This window comes from Vicia villosa, linkage group LG7 (genome assembly GCF_029867415.1).
Source record: "Vicia villosa cultivar HV-30 ecotype Madison, WI linkage group LG7, Vvil1.0, whole genome shotgun sequence".
Lineage (NCBI taxonomy): Eukaryota > Viridiplantae > Streptophyta > Magnoliopsida > Fabales > Fabaceae > Vicia > Vicia villosa.
Genome location: NC_081186.1, coordinates 119827308 through 119848725, shown reverse-complemented (window position 1 = coordinate 119848725; position 21418 = coordinate 119827308). Strand labels below are relative to the sequence as shown.

The 21418-nt window shown below is 36.2% G+C and overlaps 1 protein-coding gene across 1 annotated transcript; it reads left to right on the top strand.

Moving 5' to 3' along the window:
- The first annotated feature begins 11024 nt into the window (after positions 1-11024).
- On the top strand, positions 11025-12162 carry LOC131620094 (uncharacterized). Its single transcript, XM_058891115.1, has 2 exons — positions 11025-11426; positions 11497-12162. The coding sequence occupies exons 1-2, from the start codon at positions 11025-11027 to the stop codon at positions 12160-12162; spliced, it is 1068 nt and encodes a 355-aa protein (XP_058747098.1).
- Positions 12163-21418: the final 9256 nt, after the last annotated feature.

Below are 21418 nucleotides of genomic sequence, written 5' to 3'. Positions count from 1 at the left end.
TCAGAACATATAATATGTATCGGAGCCACATAATATGTATTAGAACAAATAGATATAATGTTTCAGAGCATATTCTATCATCAGAATATCTGAACATTCTTCCTTCTTGCTTCTTGCTTCTGATTCTGAAGCTTCATAGCACTCAGCTTGCTTCAAGAATCCAAGAGCTTGATTCTTTATAGAATTGCTTTTCCTCATCTTGTTACTTCTTATGTTGAGCTTTTAAAGATGATCTTCAATTCCTGCAACAACAAAACTTAAAGCATAGAACTTTGCAAGTTCTGTTAGAAATGTGGGGCCTTTTTACCCGGTAACTGATAATATTAATCAGATCATTTATCACATTTTTCTCCCCCTTTTTGTCATAACATCAAAAACATAAAAGATTCAGATGAAAAACAAAAGGAAACATATGGAAGAAAAAGATAATTTTCATTTAGGCTCAAAAAGACAGAAGTACAGAAGTACACGAAGATAAGCAAGAGAAGATGCACAAAACAGATGTAGCAAAGCAAAAACGAAAAACAAAACAACTAAGACTCAATCTAAGATGACCCTAGCTTCGACAAGATCTTGGCCAGCATATCTTGAACCCCATTGTTGTGCTCATTCTGCCTCTCCATGAAAGCTCTAAACTCAGCATTGACTGAGCTTTGCTCATCCTGATTCTTCTGAATAACTTCCAGAGTTCTTGCAAGACAGGAAGGTTCATCAGAAGAAGCTTCACAGCTTCTATCCACAGGGATGGCATTGTGATCTGTAGCTTCTACATCTGCTTCTTGCATAGAAGCATCTTCATATTCTGCAGCCTGAATCTCAGAATCTCCATTCTCAAGTGCCTGAAGAATGGCAGCTAGATTCCTAGGGGCAGAAGAACCTTCAACTTCTGGTGGGTCAACAACTTCTGGAATGACCAAGCTTGGGTCTTTCTTAGAAGGGTTTTCCCTCAGAGAGTCAAAGAGAGTCTTGAAGTCTCCAACCAAGACAAAGAAATGAGGTTTCCAAACTACAATTTCTCTGCAAGGATTTGCTTCTAATGCAGCAGTCAGTCTTGCTTCTTCCAATTCATCCACAAAGGGCTTTTCCTCAGCAGCAACACAATTTCTGAGAGGATGGTAGTATATACCATTATCACCCTCCAGAAGGTAACCAGGGTAACCAGGGGCAGCAGCCACTAGTCTCTTCTGTACTCCCATTGCTCCTACTTGAAAATCCTGACGAAAGCTTCTCCAGAGATTTCTTGTAGAAACATCATCCAGACCATTTAGGAAGGCATCCTTCAGAAGGTCTAGACTGCTAATCACCTCATGTATGAACAGTTCCAGGTAGGCATAGGGTTCAGGTTCAGGTGGATTGAAGGTGAATTTGTAGTCAGGGTAGAGAAGGCAGTAGGGTTTGGATTTTCTGATAGGTAAGGGATGGGATAAAGAAGGTGGAGGTGCGGTGGATGAGGAAGAAGGGACATCTGAGGGAACGATTGATGTGGATGAAGTATCAGAAAATATAAGTTGTGAAGAGGATGGAGAATTTATGAAGGGGTTTGGTGAGAAAGATTTATCAGAAGGAGTTGGGGGAAGAATACTTAGAGGTGTGGGGTTTAGAATGGAAGTGGAAAGAGATGATGGAGAAGGATTTGGTATAGTGAAGTTGACTTTTGGTTCAGAAGGAGGTGAAAGGGGAGAAGGTTTAGGGACAGAAGGAGGTGGAGTAAAAACCTGCCTGGTGACATATTCAGAAGAAGCATGTGAAGATCTGGTTGTGTGAAAAGAGTCTCTGATCCTTTTCTCCCTGTATTCAGAAGAGTCCACCTTGTCAGGATCATAGGTGACCCTCAACTTCTTGGCTTTCTTAGCCTCATCTTCTCGGGCCTTTCTTTTTAGCCTTGCCTGTTGTTCCTTCTGATCCTTCTTCAGAAGATCAGCTTTGGACAGAAGTACTCTGCCACGGATCCAAGCAGGATCAATATCTGATTGCTTCCTAACACAATCTTCCAGGTAAAGCTTGACAGCCTGATGAAGTTCTTTATGAAACAAAGAGACAAAACCTTCAACAGCCACTCTTCTTGACAGAATATCAAGAAAGCTTGTGCACACAGAAGATACATTCTGGATGAGCTCTAGTCTGAACAAATCCACACCATTGAAGATGGGACCCTGAACTACTCCAAGATAATGGGACGCATCAAGTGTTCTGATGGAGTCCAGCAATTTGCTTTCAATCAAAATGTCTGAAATCATTCTTCCGAAAGGAATAGTCTTTCTAGGAATATGAGGGTACTTCGCCCTTTCATCTTCTCTTGATTCAAAAATAGAAGTCTTCATATTCTCAAATAGAATGTGAGAGATGTTGAGTTCTATCTTTCTGCCAATGCAGAAGAGAGTGTACTTGTGATCCGGACTGATGTAGGCGGAAGGTGAGAACATCTTCTTTCTGTGGTGAAGAGAACCCAGAATAATCTCAGCCCATACTTGATAAAACGACCTCAAGGTGCCCATTCTATGAGAATCAGCTCCGAAGGCAGTAGAGATTTGATTTTCAACTTGATACCAGCTAACCGTTCCAGGTTGAAGACCAGACCAACCTTCTTCATCATTAAGATTGTACAGCTTCCTGATGAGCTTTTCAGTAATAACCACTTCATGCCCTAGCACAAAGGAAATTATAGCAGTTGGGGTAACCGTTGCATGTACCCAGAAGTCCTTCACAAGTTCAGGATAAATTGGTCCAACCAATCTATCAAGATATTTCGACCATCCTTGCTCCAAAATTATGACGTCACACTGAAAACCATTTGCTCTAAGATTGTCGAAGTCCACAGCAGATTCACAAAGAACTTCCAGTTCGTCAGTGGGAATCATGCATGTTTTCAAAGGAGCATACTCATATTTGCATAGAAGAATCTGTGTAGAAGTGAGTCTTTCTGCTGGGTTTGATGAACTTGAAGATGAGTTCATGATGATTATGCTTTGAGATCAAATCAGAAACTAGGGTTTGAAAACAAATGCAACGAAAGAGATACACAAAAGAGAGAGAGAGAGAGAGAGAGAGAAGAAATTAAAATAAAGAGAAAAGAAAAACTATTTTGAAAGAAATTGATTACAAGAAAAAGACATCATTATGCATTTAATGAGAAATGACATTAGGAGAGAGAACGTGGTAAATGAAATAATTTAACACAGTTACCTAGGTCGGCGTCTTTTCAACTGTACGCTTGTACTGACCGTACGGGCACGTGTTCACCATCAGAAAATAGATGACAGCTGTATTTTTCTAAGTAGACTTTACGCCTTCTGATTCTGATCATTGCTTCTGATTGTCATTCTTTAGAAATGATCTTGTTCTGATAGGATCATCTTTCTTCCCAAGAATCACATCTTCTGAATGAGCTGAAGCAAGTCTAGATGATCTTCTGACTGTTGGCTCTTCAGAAATCCTGAGATTCTCTAAAGATGCAGCAACTTGATCTTCTGATCCATTGCTTCTAAGACTCCCAGCTTCTGCAGCTTTGCTTCTTGGTTCTACAGCTTCTGATATGACAATATCTATATCTGCAAAATTCTCAAGCTGCTTTGGTTTTTCAAGACCAAGCTTATCATCAAACCTGATATTGATTGATTCTTCTACAATCAATGTTTCAGTATTGTATACTCTGTAGCCTTTAGAGCGTTCAGAATACCCAAGAAGGAAACACTTTTGTGCTTTAGAATCAAACTTACCAAGATGATCTTTAGTATTCAGAATGAAACACACACATCCAAAAGGATGAAAATATGAAATGTTGGGCTTTCTGTTCTTCCACAATTCATAAGGAGTCTTATTTAGAATAGGTCTTATAGAGATTCTATTCTGAATATAACACGCAGTGTTTATTGCTTCTGCCCAGAAGTGCTTAACCATATTGGTCTCATTGATCATGGTTCTGGCCATTTCTTGTAGAGTCCTATTCTTTCGCTCTACAACTCCACTTTGTTGTGGAGTTCTAGGGCAAGAGAAATCATGGGCAATACCATTTTCTTTGAAGAACTCCTCAAAGAATCTGTTCTCAAATTCGCCACCATGATCACTTCTGACCTTAATGATCTTGCACTCCTTCTCAGATTGGATCTGAGTGCAGAGTTCAAAGAACACTGAATGAGACTCATCCTTGTGTTTTAAGAACTTTACCCATGTCCAGCGGCTATAATCATCTACGATGACTAATCCATATTTCTTCCCTCTGACAGATGCTATTTTGACTGGGCCAAACAGATCAATGTGCAAGATTTCTAACGGCCTTGAGGAAGAAACAACATTCTTAGACTTGAATGCAGGTTTGGAGAACTTGCCCTTCTGACATGCTTCACAAAGAGCATCTGATTTGTATTTCAAATTAGGGAGTCCTCTGACCAGATTTAGTTTGTTAATCTGAGAAATCTTTCTCAAACTAGCATGTCCTAATCTTCTGTGCCAGACCCATTGCTCTTCAGAAACAGACATAAGGCAAGTCACCTTCTGCTTCTCAAGATCTGAAAGATCAATCTTATAAATGTTGTTCTTTCTCTTGCCTGTAAATAGGATTGAGCCATCCTTCTGACTTACAGCCTTGCAAGACTTTTGATTGAAGATTATATCATAACCATTGTCACTTAATTGACTTATGGACAATAAGTCATGCGTTAATCCTTCTACAAGAAGTACATTAGTTATGGAAGGAGAGTTACCAAGACTTATGGTTCCAGAGCCAATGATTTTGCCCTTCTGATCTCCTCCAAACTTGACTTCTCCACCTGGTTTAAGCACCAGGTCTTGGAATGTAGACCTTCTTCCCGTCATGTGTCGCGAGCACCCAGAGTCCAAGTACCATGACATTTTGCTTTTTGTCCTCTTTGCAGCCAAGGATATCTGCAACAGAAATTATCTTCTCCTTAGGTACCCACAATTTCTTGGGTCCTTTCTTGTTAGTTCTCCTCAAGTTCTGATTGAACTTGGGTTTTGCATAATATTTAACAGGAGGAACAACATGGTATTCTTTAGGTTTGTCAGCATGATATTTCTTAGGATGTGTCACATGCTTCTTGGTGTGAATAGTGTTAAAGCTCTGTGCATGTGAAGTGAGCCTAATATCATGTGCATGGCCATATTTGAACTGATCATACAATGGCTTGTATGTGATCTTCAGATCATCAATAGGTTCAAATTTATGTGAGGTATCACCCTCATAGCCAAAACCAAACCTTCTGTTTCTAGAAACACCATATATCATAGAAGCAAGATGACTTCTGCCAATACTTCTAGATAAGAACTTTCTGAAGCTCGAGTCATATTCTTTCAGAATATGATTGAGACTTGGAATGGATTTTTCTGTTTCAGAAGGAGATCCACTATCTTTGGATAGATTTAAAACTTTTTCCTTCAGTTCAGAATTTTCCACTTCCAACTTCTTAGTTTCAAATTCAAACTGCTTCTTCAGCTTTTTGTATTTGATACTAAGATGAGCCTTGAGTTCCAGAAGTTCTGTTAAACTGGAAACTAACTCTTCTCTAGATAGTTCAGAAAATACCTCTTCAGAATCTGATTCTGATGTAGATTCTGATCCATCATCTTCTGTAGCCATCAGCGCAATGTTGGCTTGCTCTCCTTCAGAGTCTGATTCTGATTCTGATTCTGAATCATCCCATGTTGTCCTAAGACCTTTCTTCTTATGAAACTTCTTCTTGGGATTCTCCTTCTGAAGTTTTGGACACTCGTTCTTGTAGTGTCCAGGCTCATTGCACTCATAGCAGACAACCTTCTTCTTGTCAGATCTTCTGTCACCAGAAGATTCTCCTCGTTCAAATATCTTTGAACTTCTGAAGTCTCTGAACTTCCTTTGCTTGCTTTTCCAGAGTTGGTTTACCCTTCTGGAGATCATGGACAGTTCATCTTCTTCTTCAGATTCTGATTCTTCAGAATCTTCTTCTTTAGCCTGAAAAACGTTAGTGCATTTTTTAACATTAGATTTTAATGCAATATACTTACCTTTCTTCTTGGGCTCGTTTGCATCCAGCTCTATTTCATGGCTTCTCAAGGCACTGATAAGCTCTTCCAAAGAAACTTCATTCAGATTCTTTGCAATCTTGAATGTTGTTACCATTGGACCCCATCTTCTGGGTAAGCTTCTGATAATCTTCTTTACATGATCAGCCTTGGTGTAGCCTTTATCCAGAACTCTCAATCCAGCAGTTAGAGTTTGAAATCTTGAGAACATCTTCTCAATATCTTCATCATCCTCCATCTTGAAGGCTTCATATTTCTGGATTAGAGCAAGAGCTTTAGTCTCCTTGACTTGAGCATTTCCCTCATGGGTCATTTTCAATGACTCATATATATCGTGGGAAGTTTCCCTGTTAGATATCTTCTCATACTCAGCATGAGAGATAGCATTCAGCAAAACAGTCCTACATTTATGATGATTTCTGAAAAACTTCTTTTGATCATCATTCATTTCTTGCCTGGTAAGCCTTACGCCTGAGGCTTTTACTGGATGTTTGTAACCATCCATCAGAAGATCCCAAAGATCACCATCTAGACCAAGAAAGTAAATTTCTAGTTTGTCTTTCCAGTATTCAAAGTTTTCACCATCAAATACTGGTGGTCTAGTGTAACCATTGTTACCATTTCCATTGTATTGCTCAGTAGAGCCAGATGTAGATGTGAGTTCTTCACCATCCATCTTTTACTGAAGCGTTTTTCTTTTCCTGAATCTTTTCTAAACACGATTAAGTGCTTGCACCTTAGAACCGGCGCTCTGATGCCAATTGAAGGATAGAAAAACACTTAGAAAGGGGGGGGGTTTGAATATGTATAGTCTAAAAACTTGAACAATAAAAACAAATTGCACAGTTATTTTTATCCTGGTTCGTTGTTAACTAAACTACTCCAGTCCACCCCCTTGGAGTGATTTACCTCACCTGAGGATTTAATCCACTAATCTCAACAGATTACAATGGTTTTCCACTTAGCCCACGACTAAGTCTTCTAGAGTATCCTGATCACAACCTGATCAATCCTGGAACAATTGCTTAGACACAAGCTAAGACTTTCTAGAGTATCCTGACCACCACGTGATCACTCTAGTTACAACTGCTTAGACACAAGCTAAGACTTCCTAGAGTATCCTGATCACACTTGATCACTCTAGTTACTTACAAATTAATGTAATCAGTTCTAAGAGTATTGTAATGCTTCTGAAAAGCTATAATCACAACAGTGATATTTCTCTTAAAGTTTAAGCTTAATCTCACTAATATATTACAACAGCAATGTAGTGAGCTTTGATGAAGATGAAGTTTGTGAGCTTTGATTTGATCAGCGTTTCAGCAAGTTTGTATCAGCGGAGTTGTTAACCTTGCTTCTCATCAGAACTTCATATTTATAGGCACTTGAGAAGATGACCTTTGGGAGCATTTAATGCGTTGCGTATTCCGTACAGCATTGCATTTAATGTTTCACTCTTTTGTCAACTACCTCGAGCCTTGTTTACGCTGTGTCTACTGACGTTGCCTTTAATAGCTTCTAACGTTCCTTTTGTCAGTCAGCGTAGCCTGCCATCTTGTACTTGCTTCTGATCTGATGTTTGTGTATACAACGTTTGAATATCATCAGAGTCAAACAGCTTGGTGTAGAGCATCTTCTTGTCTTCTGACCTTGAAGTGCTTCTGAGCGTGATACCATGAGAACTTCAGTGCTTCTGCTTCTGAACTCAAGTTCTTCTGATGCTTCCATAGACCCATGTTCTGATTCTGCTTTGACCATCTTCTGATGTCTTTGCCAGGCCATGTTCTGATGTTGCATGCTGAACCTTCTGAGTCAAAGCTTCTGAGCGCTGATTTGTGCATACTCTTTATATATTTCCTGAAAGGGAAATTGCAGTGTATTAGAGTACCACATTATCTCACACAAAATTCATATCCTTGTTATCATCAAAACTAAGAATATTGATCAGAACAAATCTTGTTCTAACACTTACATGGCTGAGGTTATCAGGGATACCTTGTCATGCTTGGAGCGAAAGCCTTTTCAGACGCATAGCTGATTGGCGCGGGTCTTTTATTAAATATGATGAAGAAACTATGGCGAAAACCAGAATGGATGAGGCTAGAATTTTAATTGAAACAGAGCGGAAGTTATCTATGGATGGTTCCTTCAAGCTAGTCATTGCAGGAAAATCCTTTACCATTGGTATGATAGAAGACTCTGGGGTTCAGATCGAACGGTTGAGAGGAGGAAGATCATGGGATATAGAAGAGTCAGGCCTTTCATGCTCCTCGGATGACGAAACCTCTGAAAATATGGAAGTTTTGGCTTCATCTATGGAGGTTAGGGGCAGGAAAGAGAAAGAGGTTGCTGATGTGACAATAGGAAAAAGCAAAGACACAGTGGCAGAGGATTTAGTCAAAGGACAGAATGTTACACGTAACAAAGGAGGATCTTGTGGACAAAAGGAAAAAGGTGGCTTTTGAATTACATGTTACTAAAGGTATGGAGGATCTCGAGGCAGAAAAGCATGGAGCATTTATTGAAGTTGTATCAGACGTGAATAGTTTTGATATGAGTAAAGTGGGGGACTCTATTGATAATCTTGTGGTTAATAATCTGTTGGATAGTGGGAATAGTGGTGGTATGGATATGAACTTAAATTCTAATGGGCCTAAAGCGATAGAGGCCCATAAGGCTGGACCATTTTCTTTTGACTAGGCTTGTAGCTTAGTCCGCCCAGCAACCCTGAGACAGAAAAAAATAAAAAGTCGGTGTGTGGTTTGGGGGATAACTTAAACATATCCTCTTCCTATTTCACGTGCATTGGACCGAGAAGCGATACAACCTTGAAGAAAAGAGATGTTCATCGGTCCTATTCTGAATCGATAGAAGATCCAGATACATCAGGTGAGTAGGCTTCCTTTTGTTGTTCTATTGCTGAATCAGACATTGCTCGCTGTAACTCTAGGCTGTTAGGAAAATCGTATGTGGGGAGTAAGATTTGGTCCTCAATTGCGAAGATGGGAGTGGTGAGTGAGAAAGAGGACAATTTAATTGAGTTGCAAATTGAGTAGATTGAGTTGAAGGATAAGGAGGGTTCGTCTGTTCTGAAGGAGAAAAATAGGAAGTTACCATGAATCTAATGTCTTACAACATTAGAGGGGGTGGTTTATCTTCTAAGAGGAAGAGAGTTAGTTTCTTGATCGATTCCAATAATATAGATGTATGCTTCATCCAAGAAACAAAGATATCTAGTTTCAATTAGTTGGGGATCTTTGCGGGAAAGGCTTCGGGTTTGGAATAGAAAGGTTTTTGTGTGGATTGATTTAAAGATGGAGGAGGAGGTGGACACAATTAACGATTTGGATAGATTAATGGTGGAAAATCTCGGAGGTTTCATTGATCCTTTAGTCCATGATAGAAGAGAAGCTTCTAAAGAGTTATGGAAGCACTTGAACATAAAAGAATCTATGTTCCGTCAAAAATCTCGCAATCTTTGGTTGAAAGAAGGAGATAAAAATTCTAGGTTTTATCATAACGCTTTCAAGGAAGGACATAGGTGCAATGCGATTACCAAGTTGGAGGGAAAGGATGGAATAGTGGAAGGAGTGGAAAATATTAAAGAGGAGGTCAAAAATTTCTTTCAGTCTTTTTTCAAGGAAGAAGATTTCTCTAGACCGGTGCCGGAGGGTTTAGATTTTAATAGTTTGACCGAGGAGGAAGTGGGGTGGTTGGAAAGAAGCTTTTCGGAAGAGGAGGTGAAAGAGGTCGTTTGGTCTTGTGATGGCAACAAAAGTCCCGAGCCAGATGGTTTTTCTTTGGAATTTTTCAAAGTATGTTGGAATGTGATTAAGGATGATGTTTTGTGGTTCGTGAGGGATTTTCATGAAAAGGCTACTCTCACTAAAGCTTGCACATATTCTTTTATAACGCTAATTCCAAAAGTTTCAAGTCCACAATCCTTGAGTGACTATAGGCCCATATGTCTAGTCGGTAGTTTATACAAGATTTTAGCAAAAATGATGGCGGCAAGGTTGAGACGGGTGATTGGGAATTTAGTTTTGAGAAATCAAACGGATTTCATTTCGGGGAGATTCATTTTGGATGGGGTCCTTGTGGTGAATGAAGCGTTGGATCTAGCGAAAAGAGAAAATAGAGGTTGTGTAGTGTTGAAGGTCGATTTTGAAAAAGCATATGATAGAGTAAGTTGGAACTTTGTGAGATATGTATTATGGAAGATGGGTTTTGGTGATCATTGGATGAGATGGATGGAGGGGTGTATTTTTACCAATTCGTTATCCATCCTAGTCAACGGTAGTGCTACGAAGGATTTTTTTGTAGAAAAAGGCCTTAGGCATGGAGATCCGTTATCCCCTTTTGTGTTTGTCCTAATCATGGAGGCGTTCACCGCTCTAGTGAAGAAGTCAAAGCAAAATGGAGAGTTCTGTGGGTTCAAGATCAAAGATAATAAGGAGGTGGACATTTTGCAATTTGAGGATGACACGATAATTTTAGCCGATGGAAACACCACAAACTTGTGGTGTATGAAATCTATCCTTAGGGGATTTGAGCTAATGTCCGGTTCTAGGATTAATTTTCATAAAAGTAATGTTTACGGAGTAAATGTGGGTGATTGGTACATGGAAGCCGCGTCCTCTTTCCTCTCGTGTAAAGTGGGACTTTTACCTTTCAAGTTTCTTGGTGTTAGGGTGGGCGGAGATCCGAGGAAGATTACTTTGTGGAAAGTTTTATTGAAGATGTTAAAATGTATATTGGCCGTTTGGAAAGGGAAACATCTCAATATGGCGGGTAGAGTTGTGTTGATCAATGTCGTTCTTAATGCAATTCCTATCTATTCTCTTTCTTTCTATAAGGCCCCTAAAAAGGTCTTAAATGAGATTAGATCTATTCAAAGCAAATTCCTTTGGAACAGGTCGGATCTTAAAAATTCAATCAATTAGGTGTCTTGGGATACGGTTTGCAAATCCCGCAAGGAGGGTGGCCTCGGAGTCAAGAATGTCGAAATTATGAATGTGGCCTTGATTAGAAAATGGGAGTGGAGATCGCTTGTGGAAAAGGAAGCGATTTGGAGGGATATTATAGTACCAGTATATGGTAACGTGAAGCTAAAGGTTCTAGTTGGGGATAATTCGGTGTTGGAAAAGAAAGATTCAATTTGGTGGAGAGATTTAATTTTATCGGATAATTATGAGAATCTTCAAAACAATCATTTCGCGAGAGCTATTGACTGTACGGTTGGGAATGGAGAAAATATCCCTCTTTGGTACGCTTGTTGGTTAGGTCCGCAAACGTTATTGGAGGCTTTTCCAGAGTTGTTCCGTTATGCAGAAAATCATTTGGCTGTTGTTAGTTGTGCTGGTAGTGTGCGTGATGGCAAGTGGGAATGGAGTGTGGATAATTTGGTGTCTGTGAGTAGTGCAGGCAGCGTTTTGCAGCAACATTTTTCGTTGTTGGGTTGAACTGTATTCTCTCATGCAGGTTCTGGATTATCGTGGCAGTAGTGAGGACGGATTTGTGTGGAACCTATGCGCGGATGGAGCCTTCACTGTTAGCTCCTGCTATGACCGGTTCAAGGAGAAGCTATCCGGGCCTCCTTTAAATCAAGCGACGGTTTCAGCTCTGGATTACCTTTGGAAAACAAAATCTCCCTCGAAAATTTTGTTTTTCGGGTGGCGTTTGATTCTTGAAAAATTGGCCACAAAAGATCAATTGGCAAGAAGAGGCATTTTAGTAGAGGGTATTGAGACCATATGTGTGTTTTTCCAATCGGAGGAGGAAACCTTAGTTCACTTATTTGCGGGTTGCTCGATTACTAAAGGAATTTGGCGGAAAGTCTTTGGGTGGACGGATCTTGGTTCCACAATGTCTTTGGGAGGATTTCGTGATTTTTTTTTCCACAATTGTAGCAAGATAAAGTGTGCAAACAAAAGGTCTATAGGGGCGGTGATTTGGCTATCCATGGTGTGGAACTTGTGGCTCAAGCGTAACGCGTTGGTTTTCAAAAGTGAATCTTTTAGCTTCACCGATTGTATGACGGAGATAGTTTTCAACTCCTGGAGGTGGCTTAACTCGTTTTATAAACGGGTGGATTATTGTAATTTTTATTGGTGGAATATCCTTCCGCTCTCTTGTTTTGAGGCTTAGGAGCTTTCCTTTTGTACTATGGACGGAGTAACCCTTATACTCCCCATTAATCTATTGCTTATTAAAAAAAACTTTAGCTTCATCCTCGTTAATTTTTTTCATTCACCCATCGATACCTATACCTCAAAACAAGGAGAAACATAAAAAGAAACATAAACAAGTCGAAACATTATGAAACAACCTATTAAAACCTAAACAATAATAGATAAAAAGATTTTGAAACATAAATGGAATCGCTGCATAAGTTTGGAGAATACGAACGTGTAAGGTAGCCATAGGTGTTAAGGTTTTGATTATTGTTGTTGATCAATAGGGTTGGTGATTGAAAGAAAGTGAGGGGGTTCTCATATTTCGAGGAGTCTAGATAAGAATATGTTAGGGGGTAGCATTAAGAAGAGGGGCATTGAACAAAGGGCTTGTTCATCTAAGACACTTTGTACTAATTCTATTGAAGAATAAATTCTCTTTCTTAGGTTGAAAGTCCCCCAGACGTAGGTGAGGTTGCGTTGAACTGGAATACCAATTCTCTTGTGTATTTTACTGTTTTTACTTTGAATTATTGTTGTTGTCATATTTTATTAAAACTAGTTTTAAAAATTGAACACGTTGTCCCAGACTTTTGATCCAACATTTGTCCCTCAAGAAACACAATTTTGCAAAGGAATAGATAAATTTAAAATTAAAAAAAAAATCAAAAAGCATCAAATTCTGGAAAAAAAATCAATTTCTACTTGCCTTTGACAAATTGAGATACTCCAATGAACTTTGTAAACATAAATGAATCGATAAAAGTACTAATATAATTCACATTCAATTGTTTTTTCGCTGAATTACTTTCATATAGCTACCTAATGATTGACAAACCCGAATATAGCTACTTGTTAATTTTATAATACTCACTCCCATATTCGCAGTTTGAAAAAAAAATTCACTCCTAAATTCATACCCGCGTGGGCATCGTTTGTATCTGCACATGTATCGTTTGCGTACTTAAGTACTCATACCCATACCTGTTTAGCCACATTTCTAATAAAAAGTAATCGATCAATTATAATTTATCATGTTATTTAAATCTTTTTAACAACATTAAAAGAGATTTAAGAACGTTATTATTCAGTACAGAAACAAACAAACATTTATATTAAAATGAGTATAAATTTAATAACAATTTATCTAATAAAAATGATAAATTAACATGTGTACAAAATAATAATAATAATAATAATAATAATAATAATAATAATAATAATAATAATAATAATAATAATAATAATAATAATATAGTATGCTGGTATGGGACGGGGTGGATACTAAAGTATCTGTACCCGTGCTCATATCCGCTTATTTTAGTGGATTATTATATGTATTTTATATATTTTTTACGGATTTTAAGTGAATATTTTTTTTTAAAGTACCCATTAGAGGTGGATAAAATTGCCTGCACTAATTATATATAATGTAGGATGACATTTCCCCTATAACTAATAATGGAGAAACTTCAATATTGGAGGAAGAATGACTATAGAAACAAATTAAGGAATTTGTCGGACATGGAATTAAATAATTCCAAAGGTGGAATTTTAATAATGCATGAATTTTATAATAATAATAATAATAATAATAATAATAATAATAATAATAATTATTATTATTATTATTATAATAATAATAATTATTATTATTATTATTATTATTGTAAAATGTAATGTTTTAGTATAAGTTATTCAACATAATAATGATTTATTTAAAAAAAATTTAAGTCTATAATAAATATACCCTAAATTAATCATCCGCAAAAATCTTATATAAAAATATTAAAAAATATTGGGTTAATGAACTTTTTCGTCCCTTTAAATATTTCAAATTTCGTTTTTAGTCCCTCCAAAATTTTCCTTCAAAAAATCGTCCCTTCAAAATTTTTCTTCCGAACTATTGGTCCCTAACGTCAAATTTCGTAGCTAATCGGTGGCTAAAGTCGTAGCTAATCTCTAGCAAATTTGACGTTAGAGACCAATAGTTTAGACGAAAAATTTTGAAGGGACGATTTCTTAAAGGAAAATTTTGGAGGGACTAAAAACGAAATCTGAAATATTTAGAGGGACCAAAAAGTTCATTAACCCAAAAATATTTGACACCTTACAGTTTTGTTGGATACTAATACCGTGTAACTAAAATTAATTTAAAAATCAAATTTATGTTAAAGTAATTAAATATAAAAAACATGTTATTAAATCATTGAGGATCTATACAAAATTATTAGAAACTCTTCTCAAGGATGTCAATAACATTCTATATTGCTATCAATTGTACATCAGTAATTTATATAGAATTGTATAATCTGGTGTTCAAAGAGTGACACATTGTTGAACAAGAAACATGAACATTTATTATATGCAGCCATGCATAAATGAAAACATGTTAAAATAAAAACTCTGAAGGAAGATAGATAAGGTTATTTCAACATTAGGTAAACCATAAATTTCAACCGAAAATCAACTATATTTATTGAATTACGTGGACGCCCATGTGTTTCTGCAGCTAACCTGAAAACACGGTCTTACTTCCAATTTAATGAGTACAATTGATAAAAAAAAATGATATCTCTCTAGGTAGGCACTTCAAACTTATGATGTAACATGTACATGACAATCTTACCATTAATTAAAAGACAAAAATAAATAGTACAATTTAAGGGCATTACACTACTAAAACATGCATTTTTTGTAACTATTAAAATAAAATCGGACAAAATATAAAAAATACCTCTCCCTCCTAGACACGTCGAGCGACGTGCTCGTGGTAGGAAATCAGCACGGACGTGTTACTGGGCCCTCCCGGGTAGCCCTATTCCTCCTCCCCGTGCAGAGGGTCAACATCTGGTACCTCCTCCTCCGCCTCCTGGTATCTAACTGCCTCCTCCTCCCGTACCTCCTCCTGACGGGAAGAAGATACCCGAGCCAGCCGACTCCTCGATCCGGACGAGGAACCATGCTCATCTGTCTGTACAGGTGCTCGTACTCCACCCCGTCTCCGCATCGATGCAATCTGCGCCGCACGCTCGCGTCTAGCCGACGTTGTCTGTGTCTCTCTGCCCTGTCTGATACGTGCTGGGTTTCCTGCCATATTCTTGAAACAATTGAAAGCCATAAGAATGCGGAACAATTCAAAAAAAAAACAATTCTGGACACATTTCGGAAGTTCATTTCCGAAACTGGTAAGGGAGGTGTTTTCGAAGTTCACCAAGAAGATAGGGAGGTGGATAAAGAAATTCTCTTAGTAAAAAGGTGTGTTTTCTTAATTTCTAATTTTAAATAAAAATTCAAAATTTGTCACCACGGTCTAAATTAACAACCATGGTGAAATATCAAGACAAATCACCATGGTTTTTTAACAACCATTGTGAAATATATTACATATATAATCTAACTTAATTCATTTCAAAACAAATTGTACTGTAAGTGTGAAATTTAACTTCTCTCGCCTTATCCCAATCTCTCAAAATTACATTCTAACTTTACAAACCTCCAACTTAATTTTTCAAACAAGTATGAATCAAGAGAAGGGGTTACGAAACAAATAGCTAACTCATATCTTTATTTTCATTTTCCACGAATTTTTTCAAATAAAGGTATATATGTACATGAAATATTTTATGAGTTATGATATCATGTTGTTGTTCAAAATATTAGCCTTATTTATTTTGTTTTTATTGTTCAAAAGCTACGTCAAACACATGGTTTATTCTTTTGTTGTTGTTAAGATGAGATTATAAGTTTAAATTGTTGAGATAAGTAAAATGTTTAAGTTATTGTTGAGGTATGTGGTTGTTTTGTTAAAGTAAGTTGATATTTATGCTGAGATTATTTTATGATTTTGTGCATAAATGTTGTTGTTTGTCTTGTGTATTCTTAAATGATATTACTTTGTTTACATATTTTTTGTTGAAGTATGTTGATGTTTTTGTTAAGGTATGTTGATAATTGTTGTTGTTGATCTATGTTTGATAAGTGTTGTTGTTTGTGTTATTGTATGGTGTGTTTGTATAGTTATTTAATGTTTACGATATTGTTAATGTTATTATTTGTACATTGCAACTATCATTTTGTTCATCCAACATGTTCTAAGAAGATGAGTTTATTATACCAGTGATTCACCAACCCTTTATTTAATATATAACTTTTCGATCCGAATTAGAAAATAATAATATAAAAAATTAAGTTATGTTAGAAAGGAACTTACATTAATCAATGTTTTACGAGCTTTCTCTAAAGGTGAGAAAAACACGAGAAAAGGGGTTGAATTGTGCAAAACAACACAAGCAATTTATCGTTGTTTCTCCTACAAATTAGGAGTAGTCCAGTCCCCTTGCACTTCCAAGAGATTTCCACTATAATTGAATCTGGTTATAAGTTACTCAAGCATACAAGCAAGAGACTTCCATTGCTCAAACACACAAGAAAGGGACTTTAATACTCAAGCACACAAGCAAGAGACTTTCTAATTGTTCAAGCATACAAGAAAGATACTTTTATAAATGCTCAAGCACACAAGCAAGAGACTTCACAAATGCTCAAGCACACAAGAAAGAGACTTCACAAATGCTTAAGCACACAAGCAAGAATCTCCAGAAATGCTCAAGAACGCATGCAAGAGACTTCCAAGTTCCAACAATATATCTAACAAATAAATGAGAGTGATAGAGTGATAGTTACACTTGATATGCAATTAGATATCTAAATAGATTACAACACAGAAAAATTTACGACTTAAGAATTTCTAAGAATGTACAATGATAAGAAGTTCTAAGTTAGCTTGTGCTCTTTGTTTTGACAGAGTAACTTCTCTTTTCATGTCAAGGCTCAGTATTGTGTCTTTCTCCAAATCTTCAACTCCTTTTATAGACTTTCATCAAAGAGTTGTTTGAGAGATCTTCAAGCACAAGAGAGACGTTGTAGAGAGGAATCAACAGATCTGTTGCAAAGCTTTCTCAAATGGATAATGATGTTGCAAGCTCATTTGAACTTCCTTTTCTACAAAAGGAATTATCAGTTGCAAACGTTCAAGCTTCTACACCTTTATGCTGAGTTATCACGTGACAACACGTAACAAATTGACTTTAGATTCGGATAGCGAGTTATCACGTGTTAGGACTTCCTTGAATCTTGAGCTTCGACTAGGTTCAGGTGTTGGACCTTCAGAGTTTGAGTCTTGGCATTTGATCCTTCATACTTTGACTCTTCAAAGGCTGGCTTATTCAAAGTCTGGAGACAACAGATTCTGACCATCTTGATAAGAAGTTGATACTTTACAATCCGTCTCTTAAAAAATTCTCTTTCAGTGTTCAGTGCAGTTTTAGAACTGGCTTTCAATTAGTAATATATTGATCTTTGTACCTGCACACCTGAACACACATTAGTCTTCCTAATTGTTCTTTAAATACTTTGTTATCATAAAAAACTCAAGGGATATGGTATAAACCAATTTTGTTCCAACAATCTCCCCCTTTTGATGATGACAAACATAAGTATTTAAGAACAATGGTTGTTGGTTCAATTAAAATTCCCACTTTAGGGTCTGAGATTTGTAAGCTCCCCGTGATTCTGATAGTCCTAAGGGTGAGGTTTGTAAGTATAACACCCCCTTTCTAACCCCAAATATATATATATAATTATTCACATAGTAAAATAAAATGCATAAACAAAAGAGCATCACATGTTGTTTCCATATCAATGAAGACCCAAATCATACCTAAAAATATGCAACTGATCATATTTATAACACAGTTTGAAAACTTCATGTTTCATAAATTATGTATATCGCAACGGAATCATATTACTCAAACAATTTCAATGAATATATCCTATACTATATTCATCTACCAAATCTTAATAACATAATCAACTCACATATATATGTCATATGAATCCAACAACTAAGCAACATAGCCTTCAAACATAATATATCCAAAGTATCATGTTAAAATACTATAAATACAACAATATCCAAAGCATTCAAAACATGAGTTCAAAATCCCCCAGTGCTACGTGATCAGAGCATCTGACTCACTACCTAAACAGAACGAAATACCGATAAGCTCATCGGCTAAATCCTCGTGCAAGCACGCTACTCGTTGGAACTTGCGTGATTTCACAATGAACATCATTCAAACAGAAGGGTGAGAATTCAATTCATTATGAATAAATATAACATGACAATGAATATAGCATACAATAGTATAATCATTAATTACACTTCATAATTTGAATAAGTTCCACAAATATTGCACACAATACAATTTCCAATTATCATACAAGAAATTCACATCAATTCAAGTAGTCACATAACACAAAATGCAACTCAAAATGCAATTAATGCGACTCATGCATGTGCTTCCTTTGAGAGTATCAAGCTCACCGCTCTCAATTTAAAACCAGAGCCACGCTTCCAATCCGGACAAGATTAAAGCCCTTAAATATGAACATATAGTTCACCGCTTCCGAATCCACAAAAGGAACAGAGCCGCCTCTGGTTCCACACAAGGATCAAAGCCAACTCGAAGCACAATCTCCCCATAAATGCATGTACAACATTACACAACATATGCAATTAAGATTATCACACCACCTTAATTATCCATGCATATCACAATAATCCAACTCATATGAATTATTCACCAAAAGTTGTACAACATGCATCAAGTAATCCTTCTCAACAAATACATCCAAATCACATATATTCATTCACATACATCATGAATATTATATCACATAACATATTAACAATGTTATTCATAAATCATCAATCCATAATGCACATATACATAATTACATGTTATTTACACAACAACATCATAATTAATTCATCAAGTTCCAACCATTCTACTTCTATCATATAGATAATTATATTAGCTTCCTAATGCTTCGAACGACACACAAAATGGAGTTATGGATCAAAAGTTATGCATTTTAGAATTTTGGCAAAACATGGCATTTTCGCCCGGCGAAAGAAGTGACTCGCCCGGTGCTCCACTCCGGAAACTTGGTCACAAAATTGACCCTCTCGTCCGACGAAGCAAAACATTCGCCCGACGACTCACACCAGACCCAGAATAGTCTGTGCGTTTTCAGCACCGCCAACACCAATCCAAATACGATTTTAACCAACCAAAACTCATCCAAAAAGCAATTAATCACATGTAAAGGGTTCTTAACCATGGGTTATCATTATCACAATATTAAACATGATTAATTCCACAAATTCCGTGAATTTCCATCAAACCCTAACATATGAAATTGGTAGAAATGAAAGATTAAACACATATTATACTAATACCCACAACATGTTATACAAACTCATAATAAAAAGGATTCTCCCCCTTATTTTTAATCAAAAACCCCTCTTCTTCAAGATTCCTCCAATTCCTCTTATTTCTCTACTTCTCTCTTCTCTTTTACTAAATGATAGTCTTATGGAATAACCTAATTTCCTTACTATCTTTCTCTTAAGTTATTGGGCTTAATATCTATTACTCCTCATTTACTTCTATTCTCAATTTTATGCCCAATAGCTAGTATTACTCATTATTCTACTAATAGCTCAATTAACCCAATTAGCATAATAACACATAATTCAATAATTATCGCACCAAATAATAATTAAATAATTAAACTAATAATAAAATAGCTATAATATATATAAAATATAAAAATTGGGATGTTACAGTAAGCACCCCCTAAGTCAGAAATTCATAAGGGTTAGGTTTGTAAGCTCCCCAAAGTCCTAACCAAGTTAATTAAATTTTTCATTGAAGAACAATAAAAAATATAATCTTAATTATTAAGCATAAATAGGAGAGGTGAGAGAAGAGATTTAGCTAAGAAAGTCAGCAAAATAATGAAGAAGTAGGATAAGGAAGAGAAGATTTGATCTGCTGATGCTGCAAAAGCTCAGAATGATATAGAAAGTAAAGGTTTAAGCATGTCAACGGAAGCCTCCAAGATATGAAGATCTTTAGAGACATCAAAGAAGAATCTCAAGGATAAAAAGAGTTTGCTTATGATTTTGCAAGAGATTTAGATGCAGATGAAGACAGTGTTTATTTCATTGTTGATTTAGGGTCCACTGATCTTATTTGAAATCTGAGTTATGTAATCATTTGCATATGAATGAAAAAGAGATCTTTCTCATTTGTATGCATGTAATCCTCTTGACTGTGAATACCCTTGGTTTGACTAGTGATCTTTGAGTTTTCAGAGCATTTTAACACAATTTTAGCAAAAAAAACGAGAACTAACTTAAGACTAAGGATACAAAAGACATGCTTTTATTTTATCTAAATAAAAAAATAAATCCCAATTATTTTATCTAAATACATTATAATATGGAGAAAATATAGGATCCAACAAATAGCACACAAAAAATAGTTCAAAGGACCATCCAGACGAGTGACACATAAGTGGTAAGAAGATATTTCAATTAAAAATATTCCCCTTACTTGCTATTAGTACCAATTAATCAAGTTTTAAGTTTCAGGGACTGAGATGCTTCAGAGTCTAATGTCCATCAGAAGCTGTTTTAGAGCTTCTGATTACATTATCTTCTTATCATCTTCAAACTCTACTCCTTCATTCAGAAACCAGCACTAATCTTCAATAAAATGCATGTGTAGATTCTTTTTAATGAAATAAAATCTTACAATAGTATGAGGTTTAGTGCATACAATAGCATACATTAAACAACCAACAACATTGGCATAAGGAACCTTTGACATATACTAAACTTATAAATCTAACTTTGGATAGTGATCTAATGGGAGTTTAAAGTGATTCTCCAATGGAGTAATTACAAACTTCGAATTACTCATGTCAAACGTGTCAAACACCATTTTAACATAACTTTCTTAAGAGAGTCATAACATTTTAGCACTCATATTCCTGTGAATTTCCATACCAAGAACATTCTTACCAGCATCTAAGTCTTTCATGCCACACTCCTTTCTCAACATGATTTTCATTTCATTTACATCATGTTAATTATTAAGAGCAATCAATATATCATTAACATACAGGAAAAGGAAAATAAGATCCATCATCAAGACTCCTAACATAAATAGAAGACTCATACCCACACCTTCTATAGTCAATCATAAGCATGTATGAAACAAAACGCCTGCACAATTGCCTTATAGATTGCTTTAAACCATACAAACATCTCTTCAAATTAAAAACTAGTGTGTAATTTCTAGTGTTACTGAACC